The sequence below is a fragment of the Talpa occidentalis genome, unplaced genomic scaffold, assembly GCF_014898055.3.
Source record: "Talpa occidentalis isolate TD23 unplaced genomic scaffold, MPIMG_talOcc4v2.1 talOcc4.14, whole genome shotgun sequence".
Taxonomy (NCBI): Eukaryota; Metazoa; Chordata; class Mammalia; order Eulipotyphla; family Talpidae; genus Talpa; species Talpa occidentalis.
Genome location: NW_023601433.1, coordinates 67850240 through 67869471, shown reverse-complemented (window position 1 = coordinate 67869471; position 19232 = coordinate 67850240). Strand labels below are relative to the sequence as shown.

The window sequence follows — 19232 nt, the reverse complement described above, 5'->3', positions numbered from 1 at the left end:
TTTCATAATCAAAACTGAGCGATCTTGAGATTTGCAAGGATATCCACAGGCTCAAGGTCTTCGCCTGGGTGTTTTCCCAAGTCTCTTTCACCGCGAGGCTCTAACACTTGATACTTTATCTTCCTTCTAAAGGACACGTCTGTCTGAATTCTGTGGTTCCAGTTTAGTTCAAAGATTTACTTTGATGGAGTCAGAGTTTTCTTTTTAGAGCAGCCTTAAAAATAATCACCTGTTGTAGTGTTTATTTTATACATGGAGAAACATCTTCAAGTGAAATGACTTCATCTGACCCAAGAACCTTATATTGGAGCTGTTGTTTCTCCAAACATACTGGATGTTTAAAAGGCTTATTTTTAAAGGACCATTTAAAATGTAATTTCATCAAGATTATCTGTTTTGGGTTCCAAAGAGGCTGTATAGGGAAAACCCAACCATTGTATTTGAGAATACGATGTGTAGCCTCCATTTCACACAAGCAATAAACTAAATCAGAAATTCCAACTGTTATTCCAGGGATAATAAAAGATGAGCGATTTATAAAATTTTTAAAATATGAAAAACACTTCCTTCACCCCCAGAATTCCAAGAGACTAGAGACCTTTATACAGATTATTCTAAAAATAAGATCCTAGCTCCTGAAAAGACTACCATAAATTACTTTTTGAAGAGTCAAACATCTCCATTTTTTGTTAGCCCAGTGCAAGTAGCATTTTTGTATGGATTCCTGTTAAATTGCTATTCAGGTTTCATAACAAAACTTTATCTTGATAGGCCTATACATAGTGTACTAAAACAACTTCCAAATGAACTACAACTACAAATATTGGGGAAAGGATAAGAGGAAGAAGGAAAGCCGCTGCTAGTTTACTTTGTTGCATTGTACCCCCAGAGACCCTACATTTATTTGCACATGTGGATATGGAAACGAAGCAATACCGTCAATAGTTTAAGTCAACCCAGGGACAGCTTTTTTTTTTTTTCAACTCAGTGCAATTAACGGGCCGGCAATTTTAAAAGCAAAAAAGTGATTGTGAAGTGGTATGCATGTGTAAAGCAAGATAGATCACTATTTACACAACAGCAACCAGCCTCATTCCTTTTTTGCATTTAAACTAAAATCTGTGAAATCAATTTAGGCATTTTCTGTGGAATATTTTAACACTTACATTGTGATATAAAATCCTAGTCTTCAGAAGCAAGAATCAACCTTAACGCCTACTTTTTGTACCCTGCTTTATCTGTTAAGAATTAGAAAGCTAATAGCTTTGATATGGGTTTTTCTAATGTTGAAATTTTTTGAAATGGTAGTTTAGCAGAAGTTTTAAATCTTAATTATCAGACTGTGTTGGCTGGCTAAGAGATAATGCAAAAAACATCACTTTCTGATTTATTAAGACAAATTTTAGGCTGAAATATTCTTCAAAACTTAAGCAACTTTCAAAATTGGGGGGAAATCCTTTTCCAAATAAAACGGACACATTTTCAAGTATGGTAAATATTGTTAAATACAATATCTGATGTTTTATAAGTTTAATAAGTTCATCATGAAAAAGTTGAGATGTCAGTCTTCAAATTCCGTGTTGATCTTATAACTTGGTTTTGTCAAATGACAGTCCACTAGCATTTGAAGTTTTTAGCCTTTAGAAAATATTTATCCTTCATATACATAATCCAAAGTTAAAACTACCACTTGAAAATTCCATTAACTTTTCCTTATCTTAGATATCATGAAAAGCTTGAGAAGCCTACATAGAACAATGAGTTAAATTCACCAAAATTGGCAAACATGGGTAATGTTTACTTCAGATTGAGAGTAAATAAACAGACATCTTTCAATTGGGTTTTCAAGCAATTACACAACAAAGCATGTACTTCTTAGAAACGTCACTTTTGAGACACCAATGGATTTTTCATCTTTTGTCTGTAGCAATCCACTGTAGGGTTTCCAAAACTTCTGCATGTTGTGCTTTTCATATCAAATTTTTATTAAAGTCTTAGCTATTTTCTAAATGAATATCCTTTTTATTGGTTTTTTCCCAATTACAAATGAAATTTAATTTTACATCTATAATTAGAAACAACAGGTACAATGGGACTGTACAAATTTAGGTCAAAATAAAAATATATGTATTTTGTGGTTTCATAAAACTTCATTTACTGTATCTTTAAAGAAAGCAGAAGTAACAGCAATATATGTAAAAGTAATTTAATGACTAAGCAAGACAAAGCAATAGAATTGTGCTTCTTTTGCAGACTGGGGACAATGAAATGTTCAGCTACATTTTTCCCATACAAACATGAAACAATAGTCATATATAATAAACACCCTCACAAATAACTGATGGGTGATGAACAAACACCAAGTTCGACCAAAGCGAAACACAAACTGAAAATGGTTTGGGTTATTCATATCGTAAATTCAACATGCTCACTCTATTTAAAAATTACCTCTAGAAGCTTGTAATAAATTGCTTCTATTTCCAGACATTAAAGAGAGGGCAATTCCACTGTTTGTAATTGTAAAAGCAACTGTTAAATTTGAAATTACTGCTATGCCACATATTAAAATAATTTTAGATAAAATGCCTCCTTCCAACTATTTGCTGGTTTATTTAAAAAGTTTAGAATTATAATGATCAATATGCATTTTAAAAACACATTAATTCCATCATAAGCAATGGAAAATGATACCATTTCCAAATTCCTTAGTTAAAAGTTTTTCTTTACTGTAACAATGTAAAAAGTAAACTTGTTACTAAAGTCAGTATTATGACTTGCCAATTGCTTCCAATAGAACAGAATTTAGAAATAGATATCCACATTAAGAACATTCTATGCTGATAAGGCATAACATAGGGTATCTGCAAAGGTCGAACCAGTTGGGAGAATTTTAACAACCATTTCTGAATGCATGAAACACAATATTTTCTTTATAGTATTTATAAATATATCATACAATACTGTTTCCTGTTATGTCATATACCAATATGGCATTGTACAACAAGCATAATGCCATCTGATTCTTACAAAAGTGAATCATTTAAACAAGTCAGTAAAATAAACGGTAGTACCCGCTTTTAGGCATACAGATTGTAAAACTGAAGTTTACTTTCCTTTGATCGGTTTTGTGTAGCAACAGAGATGTAAAAATCAAACAGGAATCAAAAATGGCTAAATATGCAAGAAATCGTTATTCACAGTGACATGGCTACATAGAATGCATTATTCTATGCAAATTCTTTCCGTTTGTTAAATTTTAAGATAAAAAGCACTTGTTTTCTACAGGTTCACAAAACAGCATAATAACAAGAACAATCAAGGAGAATGTAATGTAGGCGTTAGTTGAGATTAACAAACTATGGCCCAAAGTTTATATCCATTGCAGAATATTTTCAAATTCAAACAATGGTTACAGAAACCATTTCACATCTTTCCTAACACGCAAGAAAATATCTTGACTGCCTTCTCAGAAACCAATTCTTTATAGGAACAAACTTTCTGTTTAATTAACGTCCATATGAATATCACATCTAGTCCATCTTTTATAGCCAAATTTAATGTCACTACAAAAGAAAGCAAATTGGACGATAGTCACATGTATTAGCATCTATAAAGCTGTAATGGCATGAAGATAACTATATAAATCAGGGGTTTAAATTTTTTTCCTTAACAGTCTCAGTATCAACCAGATGAAGTTGCTGACGACCCATTTACTGATGATTTTCGAGGTCTATTGGCAAAGGAAGATTGGTGGTTACCGCTGGGGCTGTTGCTGGTTCCATTCATAGTACTAGAAATGTGAGGAAACTGAGGATGAGGAGACTGAACTGGAGTACTGGGGCTAGGCAAACAAGAAGAGGTGGAGGGAATACCTCCTGCTGGGCTGTTGGCCTTGTCACTTCCAGAGTCACTTTCCAGTTCTCCAGTATTTGTCAGTCCATCTCTCTGGTGACTGATCTTCATTCTTTTACAAGTAGGTCGAACTCTGTATTTCAAAGGAAGTGGACCATTCTATAAAGTTAAAAGGAAAAAAAAAAATGGTCTTAACTCTTTCAATAGTTTACCACAATACACTGCTAATATTAGATATGCCACTTACCCTTCTCCAGGTATAAATGTAGGCAATATCCATTAGTGTGTAATAATCCTTTAAAGGTTCCTCTTCATACATGACATCAATCTATTGAAAAATAGTATTTCAATTAAGTATCACAAAGAACAATCTAAATCATCTAAATGTAAGCCAAAAATACTTTCAAAAACATTTTCTCAAAACATTTCTTGAATATGAAGGGATTTGTTTACATAGTATGAATCATAATTCATATCAAACATTTTAAGAGCTATTTCAAAATTAAGTGCTAATTTTTTAAGTTTTTTGGAATCAGAACCCAAAAAGGAAAAAGTAATTGAAGAATAAAAGATCTCTATAAAATGTAGAAAGACTATAAAGTAGATACCTGAAAAGTATTAGGTATGTCCATTTTACTTCTGAGAAACTTTCTTAGGTGCATCACAGTCATTGCTGCTGGGCATCGTAAATATCTTTTATCATTCACCTAAAGGTAATTAGAGAAAAGTAATTACTTTTCAATTCCTAAATTTCAGATAAGAAATAAGGTTCAATTTTATTGCTGGAAATTGATAAAAAGTACTAAATAGAAAAACTGGGATGTGATTAAATTCAAATTTGAGTTTGTTATTATTATAAAAACTAAACGAACATATTCCTGATAAAGCAATCATATATAAATTCTAGCTATTAGCTATGAATACAGATCACTTTTAAACATCAAACACAATGATTTTCTTCTATTTGATAGCATTTTCTTATCCTAGAATATTCTGAAAGGCAACATAAACCCTCATAAAATAGAATCCAAACAATGTTTCTTCCATATATTTTTTAACACAAAACATACCTCCTCCTTAGATTTCTCTTTGTCTTTGTTTACTTTCCGATCCAATCTAAGAAACAGAAAATTTGTTAGTGGAACTATGTAGCTAATAAAGAAGTTAAAATAAAATACATTTCCTAAAGAATTTACCTGTTCTGATCAAAGAATTCAATGGACAAGCTTATTATCTCATCATCAGTTATAATTCTTTTATCTTCATCTGCAACTTCTCCTCTATCTTCATTAGAGCCATTAGCAGCTATAAAGACATTTTAGAATTAAATTTTAAAAAATCAAACAATTATCATACACACAGGAGAATGGAATTTAGATTAAATTCGATTTTAATAAATTACTGTGTAAGTTCTCCCTCCAAATAAAATGTCTTCCCCCTTCCAAAGAGTTTACCATCAGCTGAAGGATGAGCTGCATAAAAATCCCTTCTTCTCTTCATTTCATCTGAAAGGGAAAAATAAAAAGACTTAAACATTTGGTATAGTAGGAAAAACTGATAAAAAGTTGAAATTCATTTTTCAGTAAGTCACTCACTTTTGAAAAGCCCTGGAACTAATTTGTATACAATATCTTGAAGAGTTTTATCTGACCTGAAAAAGAATTCACAATTTATCAATTAATGGCCCAAAACTAAAAATGTTCGTAAGTTACTTAAATTCTTTGTTTTCTTTGTGCTATATAATACTTTATTTGATTGTGACACTGTCTGTACCTATAGCTATAACTATGAGAATAAAAATCCTTTATGTAGTAGCACTCTTTTAAAATCAGGAGAAAAATCTCTAACAGATTTACTCTCACTGAGTAAAGAGAAGTGTGCCTTTCACAATACTAAATCAGCTAATATGAACAAAGAATAAAGAGGAAAAAAAAGAAGAACTTAAAACACATTTACTCTTGCCTGCCATGAAGTCAATAAAACATGCAAAAACAGAGAATTCAGTTTTTACAAGACAAATAAAAAAATTTCTAATCACTTGAAAGATAGTGAAATCACTTGAAAGATAGTGAACATTAAAGTGACTCACTATTAAGATGACAAGAAATTAAGGTCTACCCTCCACAAAACATATACATTAGGTGGGAATTAGTAAATTAGTAAATTTTCTGAAAATTTTATTTTCAAAATAAATGGGAGTAACGTTTACTAAATTATACCTTTCCAATAACAATTACAATAATTTTAAACATTTTCCTACCTTATATTCAGTAGTGGTCTGGTTTTATGAACTTGTACATCACAAATAGGACAATACTTGCTGGTCTCCAGGTAACGCACAATACATGTTTTACAGACTAAAAGTAGAAACATAAAAATTTTTAAGTGTAGAAATTAGATGCTAATTAAGTATTAAATTACTGCCACAACTGAGACTTAGTAGCACCAAAATAATAAATGGCAAAAGGTATTTCCAACTAAATAACTCAATGATACTCTAACAATTTGTTAAATACATATATTAAATATGTATTAAGAAAAAAAGTCACTAGAGACAAGAAAATGACTCCATCACTTGAGTCCCAAGGATGGCAGGAAGAGTTCAGTTTTCAAATTTCAGGACAAAATACTATGCACACATAACACAAGAGAGGTCTGTATTCTGTACTTACAGGAATGTAGACATTCTATTATTGTTGTGGCATCAATGAAGTACCCTCCACAAAGCACACACATTAGGTGGGGATTTAACTCAGTGATCTTGATTCTGGTAGTTCGATGCATTTCTGCTTGATAAAAGATCCTGCAAGACACAGAAATACTTGCCATAATTCCCAGGAAAAGAATCAAGATGATCTCCCACTCCTAAGCAGCCGCACACTCGGCAATGCTGGAATTCATGAGGCTCCCTTCAACAGTGCACAGCTGGGCTGTCCCACCGTTTTCCACAGAAGGAATTTACTAATCAGACCTAAATCAATTCTCCCGAAATGGCGAAAAAGTATCCAGCTAAGTAACTCCTGGTCCCTCAGGTCACTCCCGGAGCGAGAAGAAAAGGTCTGGGGTGGGGGCTGGGAGCGCAGGCGTCGGGTCTTTCTTCCATTTGTCCTCGGCCGGCAGCCCGGGCCGCCGCGGGCGTCGCCGGCCCCCGCGGACTCCACCAGCCGCCGGGGCCGGGGCCGGGGCTCCAGATTTATGGCGAAACTTTCTTATGGATCTTCAGTCGCAAATTTGGGAGCATGCCCCGGCCTCCCAGGGGCTCCCGCTGTTTCAGGCGGCTCGGGCCGCCCAGCCTGGCAGCTCCCGCGCCATACAAAGGCGCGCCGCCCCGCGCGGCCGCATCCCGGGCATTTCCGGAGCGGGTGCCGGCGCGGGGAAGCACCTCGCGCGGCCTCCGGCGGGGCCTGAGCGCGGCCGCCCTGGGGCCTGGATGAGGGGGGCGGATCCGGCGGCGCCCGGGGCTGCGTCTCGCTCGGGATTCGGAACTCGCCTCGGTCGGGGTTTCCATAGCAACTTACACTTACACTTGGCATCCGGCCACCTCGGCAACTCCGCGCGGAGCCCGGCCGAGCCCGGACCGCGGCGGGCGTGCGGGGCGGCGGGCGGCGGCGCGGCGGGCGCGGGGAGGGGCCGCGCGGCGCGGGGGCGGGGCCGGCGCGGGGGCGGGGTGGGGTGCGGGCGCCGCGCGCGGGGGGGCGGGGGGGCGGCCCCGCCGCGCCGGGCGCAGGATCCCGGCCCTGGGCCACCGGGGCGGCGGCGCGGGGGGCACCCGAGTGTGCGACGGGCAAAGGAAAATGCAAACCGCACTCCCGGCCGGCGCGGACTCGCTCTGGAGCCTCTCTCCGCCGCCGACGCGCTGCGAGGACCTCTCAGAGCTGGACTCGGTCTTTCCTGGTAGTCATCACTAGGTCAAAAATTTCACGAAGGGAGCTTCTGAGAATCGCCAACAGTGCACTTAGCCCGAAACCGTCAGGGCTCAAACTGCAGAGATGTTTATTCAACTGAACCTCTTTAAAGTTTTCTTCTCTGATAGGAAGTTCTCCTGTAGGTCAGATGAGCGGTACCAAGTTTTGGAAACTGAAATCTGTTTTACAGCAAGAAGGAGGGGGCAAGCCCTGTGTTCTGTTTGAACTATGCTGGAGGCAAGAAAAACTAATCGGTTCGATAGTGACAATATGTAAAGAACCATGTGACCAGCCCATTCCCAACGCTAAATCAACACCTTGTCAACCCAGAGTAATGATAGGAGAGAAAAACAAATGTCACTTTCTCAGCCTACTCTCCATACAAACCCTAACACGATGAAATGGTATTCCCAATAGATATCATATATTACAGAACAGTCACGGGAGGGAACTGTCAGCAACAATACACCAGCGTACAGGGAAGTCAATTACTCGGTGCAGCGTTCCTGAAAAATACATTTTGCCCCATTTCACTCACTTCAGAACCTGAAATAAGACCTAGGTTCTAGATCTGTCTTAAGTACATTCTCAAAGCTGCCTTGACTAAAAATCTAGGCACATGTGAAACTTGAAAGTGCACCTAAGGTTTTAATTTCAGGGAATTTTAATGCAGAAGAGGGGGATGCTAATCAACAGACCTCAACTCGCTGAAACTGAAAAGCTTTAGAGTACTAGACAACGATAAAACCAAAACAAAGTTCTCTTTGGTAAATGTAACCACAGTGGCAACCAGTGATTTCAATCAGAAAACTTCATCAATTTCAATCAGAAAACTTCATGTGTGACTCCTCAGTTATCTTTGGGTTACTTGTTCAGATGAATATTGTCAAAATAATGCTAATATAAACTTAAGTGGGACTGCAGAGAAGTTGTGGGTGGAGCAGTATCCCTGAAGAGTAGCAATATTTAAATCCACTGCAGTTGGTGATTAAAGACAAGTCTTGGTTCTTAAAGAAAACTCTCCTTGTGAAACCGCGGGAGCATTCCTAGAAAGACAGTCAGTAAGGTAATACTTCTGTTTGCCGTGAAAGCATAGCACACTAATATCGCTGGTCATTAAGTTTAGGAAGGGGCTTCAATAATAATTAAAAAAAAAAAAAGCTGCCTTTATTTCTCCTCTACAGAAAGCCAACACCAGCAAACAAATACTAATACAAAGAATAATCAAACCTCAGTGGAAGGTTATCTACTGGTTGGCTTTGAACATTTAAGTCACATGTACTTGACCAAAACCCTTTCAAATTCATCTTCAGTCTTAATTCACACTACACCTCTATCTCAGTTCAGAAGAATTTGGCCACAACCCTAACACCACTTATAATGCTAGTAAATATCACTTTGTTACTTACATAAAAATCAGTTCTTTATCTTTTGTATCACTGGAAAGTACTGGCACCCTAATGACTTTCCAAAACATGCTTGATAAGGCTTAAGAAACAATCTTGTGTACCTTAGAAATTAAGACCTTCTAAGTTCTAACACAGAAACTGCCAGTTAAGCAAGCAAAAGTGCATCAAACACACAATAGTACAAATACACAGTAGTTAAAACTTGCCATTATAACATACTCAGTTGGGGCTGTCAGTTTAGTTGGAGGCCTAACACCAGAGATGTCAAAATGAAGGAAAACAGAAGCAAGTTCTTATGTTAACAATCAGCTAGGCTATTGAAATCTAAGAAATGCAAATGAACTCCATAACCCCAGTTGGGGCTCACAGCCCAATACAAGTATGGGTAAAGTTGGGGTTAATTTGACTCCTGAAGAGAATTTGGCTATCTGAGCACTTAATGTATATCTAAGAACAACTTGATGGTAGAGTATCAATGGGTTTATCAAGTGCAATTAAATGCTGGCTTTTCTTACCAAAAAAAGTGTGTCTATACACACATGTATGCATAATGCCTTTTGTATGGTTTAAAGATACTGTTACTAGGCATGTACTCTGCACAGGTAGGTTATTTCAAACACGTTTACACTTTGGGGTAGATGTATGGGAATGAACTCAATTATTAAAAAATTTATAAATTTGCTGATGAAAAAATCAACCTCTAAGGGACTCTACTCAGTCTACTTAAGATAAAACTCAAATGCTAATGTAGTTACAATAAGTTCATATATACAGTCAACAATTTGCATCCATAAGTATCAAGTATTCATTGGAGTTTATGATGTGTTTTCAGAACTTAGGGTTAAGGTTCCTACAAAATATAGGTTAAGCTACTCAAAACAGCCTAGATACCACTAACCTACACTTGGATTTGATTAAGTATACCCAGAATTTTGCCTACTTTAAGGGGAAGGGTTAATACATGCTTCTCTTTCAAATACTGAACCGTGACCACTAAGCCCACTAAATCCTTTTATTGCAATTGGGAATGATCAAAGTCTCTTTACTTGTTTACTTCCAATTATTAACTGTAAATCTCTGGGAAAAAGAGCATGCTGCAGTGCTGTCAAGCCCAAAAGACTAAATAAACATATGCAATCAACTTTTCAATGCCCCTTTTTCCAAAGCATCTCTTTACCACATGACCTATGCTGACACCTAGCAAAACCTATAAAACACAGTGGACGAAAGTCACGGTTCTAAGTGCATCCCATAGCTGAGGTTGAGATCAAAACTGTAGTTCCGAGAGAGGGGGCAAAGAGTGGGGAAAAGATGGGGAGAAAGAAAAGAAACCCTCAGCAAGGCTCATGTCCAGTCACCATCATCCCTCCAGAAAAAGCTCCAAATTTGAAATGCCCAATTCCCACTGACGACGTCCCAAGTATTTGCAGAACTTATCCAAGACTCCCGACAGATCACACCTTGCAAACTTGACCACTTTTAAACCCAAAAGCAGGAGCCCTTGGAAACAACTGGGAACCGCCATCTTACAAGCCATCCAATTTCACACAAGTGTCCCTCCAAGTTAAGTTAATAATATTTTTGTCTGGGTTCCCTCCAGCCTAACAGCCACCTAGGCGGGATCGCTGCCCCCCACGTAACCCATCCCTATAAAATGGGGCGCTCCCTGGAAGTTTAAGCCCCCCAAAAGTCCCTTCTTCGGGAGAGGAGGGAAGCCACTTGACCCAGGCAGCTCCCGATTTCAGGATCCCGTCCCGTTTCATCAAAATCTACCTCTCAACAAAGGGCGCCGCGACCGGGGGAGCCGCCGAGGCTGGAAATACAAGACTTCTTCTCCGGGACCATGTGCGTCGCGAGGGGCTAGCGGGGAGCCCGGGGGAGAAAAGAACTAAACCGTGGGGCCGCGCGCGGCGCGTCCCGGGCCGGAGCGGGCGGCGGCTGGAGCGGCGCCGAGCCCGGCTGGCGGCGGCGGCGCGGCGCGGGCTGCGGGTCGGTCCCGGCGCCGCGGGAGGCGGCGGGCGGCGGCGGGCGCGCGCTCGCGGGCGCGGGCAGCGCGCGGGGCCGGGCGGCGCGCGGGGCCGGCGGGCGGGCGGCGGCGCGGGGCTCGGCGCCCACGCTGTCAGCGCCCTCCCGGCCGGCGCGGGCCGGGCGCGGGGGGCCGCTCCCCGCGCCCCCGCGGCCGGCCCGAGCCCCGCGCGGCCCCCCCCGGGCCCCGGCCCCGTCCCGGAGGCGCCTCGCCTCCTACGTACCCGGAAAAAGCAGCCGGCGAGAGGCGATCGGAGCGGGCGGAAAAGACAATGAAAGTTAAAAGTCGTTCAGCAGAAAATGAATGCGAGCCAAGCGGCCATCTTGGAGCGAGCTGCCGACGCCGCTGTCAATGGGCAACGAGCGCGGCCGAGAGGCGCCGCGGCCGCCGCGCTGCGCTCATGCCGCCTCCCGGGCCCGGCCTCCTCCTGCTCCTGCGCCGCGGCCTCCTCCTCCTCGGCGGCCTCCTCCTCCTCCGCCTCGGCCTCCAACGCCTCCTCCTCCGGGGCCTCCTCCTCTCCGCCTCCTCCTCGGCCGCCGCCGCCCGCTCCGCGCTCGGGGGAGGGCGCGCGCGGAGGGGGCGCGAGCGGGATTATTCTGCGGGGCTGGGAGGTGTTTCTAAGCCGGAGCGGGGCTCCCTCGCCAACCTCCCCATTGTCTCGCCCCGCTCTCTGCCTTTAATACTACGATTATTATTTCATAGTTGCTGAGGGGGGCGGCGGGCGGGCGGGGGCGCCGTGTGTGCGTGCGGAGAGGCAGGGAGAGGGGAGGAAGGATGAAGGGGGGGAGGGGAAGGTGGAAAAAAAATGCACCGCTGAAGGCGGAGTGGAAACTGACACCGGCTCCAAAATGGCTCAGAGTCCGCCCGCCCCCTCCCCCGCCGCCCCCCACCGGGTCACGTGCTCCCCTCATTCCTTAAGGGCGGCCTGGGAATTAGTGTCGGTGTAGTCGGGCCGCGGCCGCCCCCTCCCCTCGCGGCCGCGCGACCCGGCCCCCTCCCCCCGCCCCCCGCCCGCTCCGCGCGGCGGCGGCGCTGGCGCGGCCGCGGAGACGTTTCTCCACAGCGCCTCACGCGCCCCCCTGCTCGGCGCGGGCTCCGCTCGGCCCCGCACGCCGCTCAGCCCGCGCCGCCCCCCCCCCGTTAGGTCTTTCTTTCCGCCGCCCGCCCCCGCCCGCGGCACACATGTTCGTGGGCGCCCGCTGAGGAGAGCGCCGGGTCACCGCCCCCCCCAGCCCGGCCCCGCCGGCCCCACGGCTGCGGCCCAGACGCTGGCGCCGCGCGGAACCTGCGCCCGAGTTGGGCTCGCGGAAACAACAGCGCCCGCCCCTGCCTTCCCGCGGCCGCGCCGGCCCCTTCCCCACCCGCCAGCGGCCAAGGCGGGGCGCGCGCGGGCAGCGGCTCGCTCCGGGCAGGAGCCCCGCGCGGCGGCCGGCGCGGCCGGGCCTCGGGAGTCCCGCGGGCGAGCCCTCCGGGGAGGTAACGGGACCCGCCGCCTCCCGCCGCGGGACGACCGCGCCCGCTCCCCGAGGCGCGAGGCTCGGGTCTTCGAGAAATCCCGGGGTTCGCATCCTTTCCCACTGTTTAGCCCAGAGAAAAGGTGGTCGTTAACAGTTCACGCTAATCACTTCACAGCAATGACACGCCAGCTCGAACACGAACAAACTCTCCCTACTTTTTTTGTGAAAACAACTTATTTATTCAGAGGGTAATACTGTCTTTCCTTTCGTAACACTTGAAAACAGGATCAAAATGGGTCAATGCACAGGTAACGCTAAGATGATTCACTTAAGCAGAATTTCCCTCTTAACACTTGCACAGTGCAAAAAAAAAAATAAGTGTCAAAACTGATGAGTGGCATAAATTCAAAAGAAAAACTTTTCTACTACAAAGGAGGGCATCCAGTTCGCACAAACGATGGTTCGGCCGACAGCGACACATTTCTGGTCTTCCTTCTGACCGGGCAGATCGTCAACATTTCCAGGTTACAGCTGAGTTGCTCTTTCCAGGCTCTTTGAAGCATCTTTAAGTTTTCCCACTAAATCCTAAAAAAGACGTAAATCATCCCACGCTCTCAGGATAAAACGCGGGAAAATCTGAACCAAGCTTGAGAGAGATGCAAGAAAAAAGTCGGGTGACACTTTCTAACCAAGTTTAAAATTCACAAGGATTTTAACCTTCGACAAACGGTTACCCGTTAAAAGATTTTCCTATAAAAGATCTCATCTTCAAGCTGGCTACTTGTCTTCAGATTTGAAGTAAGATTTCCTACCGAATGCTCTTAACAGACAAGATACAGCTAAAGAAAATTTCCCAAGTTATCTAACAAAGATCATGCTACATTTGCATTTTCTGGAAGTTTAAAGTTAGGTTGTTTACATTAAAACTACTGCCTGGCATGTCCTTTGAAAGGTTTTAATTCATCAAACTTTCAAGTCATGATCTTAATTTTTCACAAATGGTAAGACATAATTTCATTGTCACAACCATTGATCAATGAAGTTTTGAATCTCCCCAGTTTTACAGTGTCAATATAAACAGTTTTAGAATCCTATGTATACTCTCCCTTTATGGTCATTTAAAACCATGCTTTGAAAATCTTGTTTAGAAAGTTAAAGTCAGTTTCTAACAGCAAAGAAGTCATTTTCAAAGTTATACTCTTAACTTTGCTTTGTTCTACTGGATCAAACAACACAAATAGGAGAATTTTACACTCAATACTAACTTCAAAAGTTTCTTTTAATAGGGAGGGAATGGCAAATAAAGACCAATTCTCTATTAGTTAACACCTTAATTCCAAAAGTGAAGTCTATGTTAAAATATTGCTTTTGAAACCCCCTTCCCATTAAACCTTAACCAACCTTCATTATCTACTTACACATGATTATGTTATTTTTCTTTGGAAATTTCCCTAAGCATAATTCTCAAACATTACAAAAAACAAAGACATACTCATAGATCCTAATACCATACCTGTAATTGTTCCATGCTGCAACTAAAACTAATCTCTGGGTGGGATCGTGAATCAGTATTCTAGGGAAGGAAAAAAAAGCAGTTTATTTAAATCAAGGAAATTTAAATTTTCATTTAGACATTTATTTTGTAGACAAGAGCTTATGCATAAATACCTCTACATTTAAGGTCACCAAATATGCAGGTCTGTACATCTTATGAAGTTGATTGGTCTAAAACAACACAACACATATGTTTCAACTTTTAACTATTTTTTAATAAAGTTCCCTTACTACCCTTGGAAACAGTTAAACTTTACCTTTATCTGATATTCCAAACGCCAAGAAACATCAGTTATGTGAGGGAGAGATCTGCCTATGCTGAAAAATACAAAGACAATTTGCACATCTTATCTACAGAATAACTTATCAGTATTTATCTTTACTAAGAATGGTGTCTACAGTCCACCACCACCCACACACAATTTTAATCCAGTCTTAAAACATTGTTAAATTTTATTTTCAAGTTCTGAATAGTACAAATATATTTAAAAATCATCTCAATAAACTTTATCTTTAAAAACATTAGCTTAACTTCTTTTCATTTGCCCTTTGGTCCCTTTTTTTGGGCCAAGGTCCCTGTTTGGTTTTTTTTTTTTTTTTTTTTGGCCCTGTTTTCACACCAGCACTCTCCATTCATACCTGCAAGTGAAAAGTGGCTCAGCTTGATACCTTATACAGTACCTACCTTCCCAGTAGAATTTCTAGGGAATTCTTATTATTCTGCAGGGAGAGGGGGGGAGAAGAAAAAAGAAAGAAAACACATTTTTGCAAACAGAGTTGAAGAAAAATAGCATTGTTAATTGTAAAAAATGTAATTAACCTGATATTCCGTGCAAAACAGTTCTATTCGCTCGCTGTCAAATTTACAATCTTCTAGAGAAGCGCTAGAGAAGGGGGGGGGGGAAGCCAAAGTTCAATTTTAAAATCTGAAATTGGGATCATAAAGGTAGTTTGAAAATAAATATTTAAATAATTCCTGTACCTCAGAGTTGATTTGTCAGCTCTTTGCTTTCCTGCTTCTAGTATGTAAGTTGCAGCTGCTGCATGACAATGTTTTAAAACCAGTGGATCGATATGTTTCAGTTCTGGGTGATCTAAAATAAATTAATTGCCAGTGATGCCTGTGATAATAAATTCTGTATAGAGTTGTTTCTTTTTTAAAAAAAGATATTTAATTTGCATTTTAAAACCTCTTAACAAGTTAACAGAAAGAATTCATGTGTAAGGACTAGCAATTATAAGTAAATGAGATGAGCAACCAGGTCAAAGGCAAAAGAACAAACACATTAATAATTCTGTTACCTGGTCTCAATTACCTTCACTTATTTTTTTTCTTCTTTTTTCATTATTTTTATAAACAAGTATAGTTCCAGAAAATAACTGTACAGTGATCATTCTCATACTGGATGACGTAAATTCAAAGTAAAATAAGATAAATATTCTACAAAGTATAAATTTAAGCAAAAGCTTTTTTTCCCCTAAAGAGTGATTCACTTTAGGGTAACTGGCTCCATGGACATGAATAAATTAAAGCGGGAGGGGGTGAGGGAAGGACACGAGTTCCTAATATAAAATACAATTTTCAAAATATTTTAAGGTTTTGACAGCTATTCTTTTTCTGAAATTAACCCAGGTGGTGGTTACTATTTTCGTTTAAAGAACTTCCACTTTCATACTTTTTGTACAAATGTTTACTTCATGAAACTACAAAAAAAAAACCCAAAATTTGAATTGTTGGGATATTTACATTTAAGAAAATTAGCTAAGGCGATCATCTTAAAGTAAGCTTTCAATCCATACTGACAACCACACTCCGCAATCACTGACCGCACCACTTAACAGAGACTCGCCTCCTGGTGACTGGTGCGGAACCAAACATTATGCACCACACTTTAAAGTTCTAGGCTTGGAAAACTGTACAAAACGCGGTACTAGAGTTTTGGAACGATCACAGGAACTTGAGGTATTCTCCAAGTTACAAAATGTCAACAGTGTTTGACCTAGTAATTACTTTGGAAACAGACCCTTTAAAACGTTCGCCAGCCTGGCACTGAAAGCTGGGGTTGCAGGGAGCTCCCCTGATGAAGTCCAAGTGTCAAACAGCTTTTGCTTTCAGATTGAAAACCTCAGATGTTTAGGCCACAAACAGGACTTGAACACGGGCTTTCCAAAAGAACAAAGAAGCTGGGAGGGGAAATCTGACCGGGAACATGTAGCTGGAAATGTGCAGGTGCCAACTGGGGACAGAACAATGCTCAGGGTCGGCTCTGGGTTCTGGCAGAGCTTCATCCCCAGACTCGGTTCGGAGCCAGGGCAAAGCCCGGAGACTTCCTTTCCCCAGGGCTCGCCCCTCTCGCTCGGTCTCGCTGCACTTCTTCGAGCGCCCCTCCACCCAGGCCGATCCCGCTCGGGGCCGAGCGGCTTACCTAACACGGCCTCATCCGCCTGGGCGTCCAGCAGGCTCTGGAAAGCCGCCCGGAGGAGAAGCGTGAAGGCGTTGGAGTCGAAGGAGCGGGGATCCGCCAGCATCTGGACGCCTTTCTGCACATACTCCGAGAGCTCCATTGTGAGCGCGCCGTGACCTTCGACACGCGCACCACGTGACACGCGCCGCGCGCTCAGCTGATGCGGCCGCGCGCGCGCGCGGCTCGGGCGGCGGCGCCGGCTGTGGGCCTCCCCGCCCTGGGCCTCCCCGCCGGCCTTCCCCCTGCGCGCGGGCCCGCCGCCGCTTCCGTCCTGCCCTTCCTCCTGCGCGGGCCGCCGGGGCTGCCTCTCCCCGGCGGGGGGCGGCCCCGGTGCTTTGTGGACGCGCTAGACGCTTTCCCTGGCGCGCGGCGCTCACCTCCGGCTGTCACCGGCTCGCGCGGGGCTGCGCGGGCGCGCTCCGTGGGAGACCCACTTGGGGAGCGCTGGACAGTGTCGGGGTCCCGGCCCCCACCCCCCCGCGACAGCTACGCCTTCGCCTTGCCTCGCTCAGCGCGAAAGGCTGCGGGGAGCTCCAATTTAAGGCAACTGGTTGCTTTTGGCTTTTTTTTTTTTTTTTTTTTTTGTTTAACTCAGCAGCCTGACTCCCAGAATTGCCTTTTTGTGAGTGAGACTGTGGACTTGTAATTACAGAATGCTTGTCATTGTCACCTCTGGAATACGGCAGTTGATACTTTGCTGCTCGAGATGGGTGTGCACGCTCATGCAGTGCGCGGGTGTGCCTACTGGGCTCCAGCAATTAAGAGATTAATAAAATGTTCACGAACATATTTGAAAGAATTATTAAAATGTTTATATGCCGCTGCAAATGAATACCTTTGAAAAACAAAATGATCCAAATTTATGGCTCCGTTTTGATTACTCAGTGGACTCTTTACATATTTATATTAGACAGTTATCTTAGTAAAATAACAGGAGTGGCTTTATGAGAAGTGAAATATTGTTCCAGATGGGTATAACCTTCAAGACACAAATATTGTATCTTTCCCTTTATATTTTTACGAAGTTGGAGAACAAAAAAGCGAAGCAGATTACACATTTTTCATCAAAAAGAATTTTAAGAGAAAAGTAAAAAATCATGTTCTTGTGTGGAGGAAGAGATAAGGCACAACAATGGTGTTTTAGTCTTGAGCAATTATTTATGACAGTCTTATTGAAAAACTTTGGGGCATAATTTAGGTACTTAATTGGAAAAAAGATTGTTTCTGATGAATATAGTCAACATTTAACCTTGTCCCAATATAAGAACACCTGTTTTACAACAAAAGGACACAATGGAATAATTTAGCATCAGTAACAGATTGTGTAACTATTCAGTTTTCCTTTGAAGGCTCTGGAATACATAACTTGCTCCTCAGATCTGTGAGCACATAGGAGCAGTGAAAGTATTTCGAACAGTCTCCCTAGAATCTTGATGAAACAAATACCTATAATCAACTCATATTTTCTTCCCATCTCTCGTTTTCATTCTGAACTCCTTGTTTCTCATCAGTCGTAAAATGTCAGTTGAAAACTTGCAGCTATCTGATTTACACAGGGGATGTTTTACAGGGCAGAGTTGTGTAAATGTTACATAATATTAATAGCACCCAAGTTCATTATGTTTATTATTTAAATATTTTATGACCTAACACAACACTGTTTGTTAATAGTCTTAGAGAAAATTTAAGTTGATCATCCTCATCATATTCAACTTGGTGTTGAAAAGGAAAGTGTACACTTCATAAGCATAGATTCTTAAAATATTTTAAAAGAGGAAAATAAATACAATAAAATGTGGGCATAAAAGTTACAATCTTCATAAAAATTGTTTCCATAAGAACTGGCATATTCCTCTCATGTACAAATGTAAGTACATTTTACAGGGTCTTTGTCTTCTTTTGCTTAAATATATTCATGTGTTAGGCCCAAGCAATAGGTACATTTCCAGCTCACACAAAAATTTTCACCATATTTTCTGATACTAAAAAACTGAATTTTTCTACTATAGATATATTTATTTCAACTACTTTTGAAAGAGGCATGGGATTATCAATTTAAAAAGAGAATACTAGAAAATATTTTACTTCATAAAGTTAACAAGTGTGCCATGAGGCCTTGGGAAAGACTGATTATATAGCTTCTAAAGTTCCAGCCCATTTTAATTGTACTCATAGTACAGAGACCAATATTGCAGTGGTTTCTAAAAAAAAAGTAACCAGTTCAAAAGAAACAGTGTATTTTTAAAACACTAACATATTATTTAAAATGATGCTTTCTAATTCTTCAATAATTTCTGGGGTCTCAAAAAGGAAAAACAATTATCAGCATTTTCTTCCTCAGCATTTGTAGTTTAGAAGGCAAAATATATTATTAACATGAAGATGTTTGAATATCCATTCTGTTGTTTCAGATGCACATACTTTTTCTTTCAAAGAGCTCCTTGAGGCTAAGTTTAGTCTACTGAGTTTGAACATGCAGAGTATTTTAAAGAGTAGTGAAAATCCCAATGCTATTTCAAGGAACAAAGCAAACTTTTTAAATGACTTTTTTCCCCCAGAATGTG

General features: G+C 41.8%; 2 protein-coding genes across 6 annotated transcripts; both read right to left on the bottom strand.

Moving 5' to 3' along the window:
- Positions 1-2001: 2001 nt before the first annotated feature.
- On the bottom strand, positions 2002-12026 carry BMI1 (BMI1 proto-oncogene, polycomb ring finger). 5 transcript variants are annotated; one of them, XM_037510699.2, is made up of 11 exons: positions 11416-11596; positions 6525-6655; positions 6113-6209; positions 5448-5503; positions 5307-5357; positions 5049-5157; positions 4923-4968; positions 4461-4559; positions 4100-4180; positions 3873-4011; positions 3754-3790 (listed from the first exon to the last, which is right to left on the bottom strand). In XM_037510699.2, exons 2-11 carry the CDS (start codon positions 6634-6636, stop codon positions 3783-3785), a joined length of 798 nt encoding a protein of 265 aa, XP_037366596.1. In that variant the 5' UTR covers positions 6637-6655; positions 11416-11596; the 3' UTR covers positions 3754-3782. The 5 variants fall into 5 exon arrangements, with proteins under 5 accessions (XP_037366592.1, XP_037366594.1, XP_037366595.1 ...); XM_037510695.2 differs by having other exon boundaries at positions 2002-4011; positions 11416-12026; XM_037510697.2 differs by lacking the exon at positions 11416-11596 and adding an exon at positions 7371-7433 and having other exon boundaries at positions 2002-4011.
- An 847-nt stretch (positions 12027-12873) lies between these two features.
- Positions 12874-16812, bottom strand: COMMD3 (COMM domain containing 3). Its single transcript, XM_037510700.2, has 8 exons — positions 16630-16812; positions 15186-15297; positions 15024-15087; positions 14889-14923; positions 14461-14521; positions 14318-14374; positions 14163-14222; positions 12874-13234 (listed from the first exon to the last, which is right to left on the bottom strand). The coding sequence occupies exons 1-8, from the start codon at positions 16766-16768 to the stop codon at positions 13175-13177; spliced, it is 588 nt and encodes a 195-aa protein (XP_037366597.1). The 5' UTR covers positions 16769-16812; the 3' UTR covers positions 12874-13174.
- Between the last annotated feature and the right edge of the window lie 2420 nt (positions 16813-19232).

Excerpts from the sequence above, each read along its gene's own strand:
- BMI1 (XM_037510695.2), bottom strand. The coding sequence starts at position 6,636 with ATGCATCGAACTACCAGAATCAAGATCACTGAGTTAAATCCCCACCTA. Across the intron at positions 4,969-5,048 it reads GAATTCTTTGATCAGAACAG|ATTGGATCGGAAAGTAAACA; the intron begins GTAAATTCTTTA and ends TCTGTTTCTTAG. Across the intron at positions 4,560-4,922 it reads AAGAGAAATCTAAGGAGGAG|GTGAATGATAAAAGATATTT; the intron begins GTATGTTTTGTG and ends AATTACCTTTAG.
- COMMD3 (XM_037510700.2), bottom strand. The coding sequence starts at position 16,768 with ATGGAGCTCTCGGAGTATGTGCAGAAAGGCGTCCAGATGCTGGCGGAT. Across the intron at positions 15,298-16,629 it reads GGCGGATGAGGCCGTGTTAG|ATCACCCAGAACTGAAACAT; the intron begins GTAAGCCGCTCG and ends AATTTATTTTAG. Across the intron at positions 14,924-15,023 it reads TGTTTTGCACGGAATATCAG|AATAATAAGAATTCCCTAGA; the intron begins GTTAATTACATT and ends CTCTCCCTGCAG.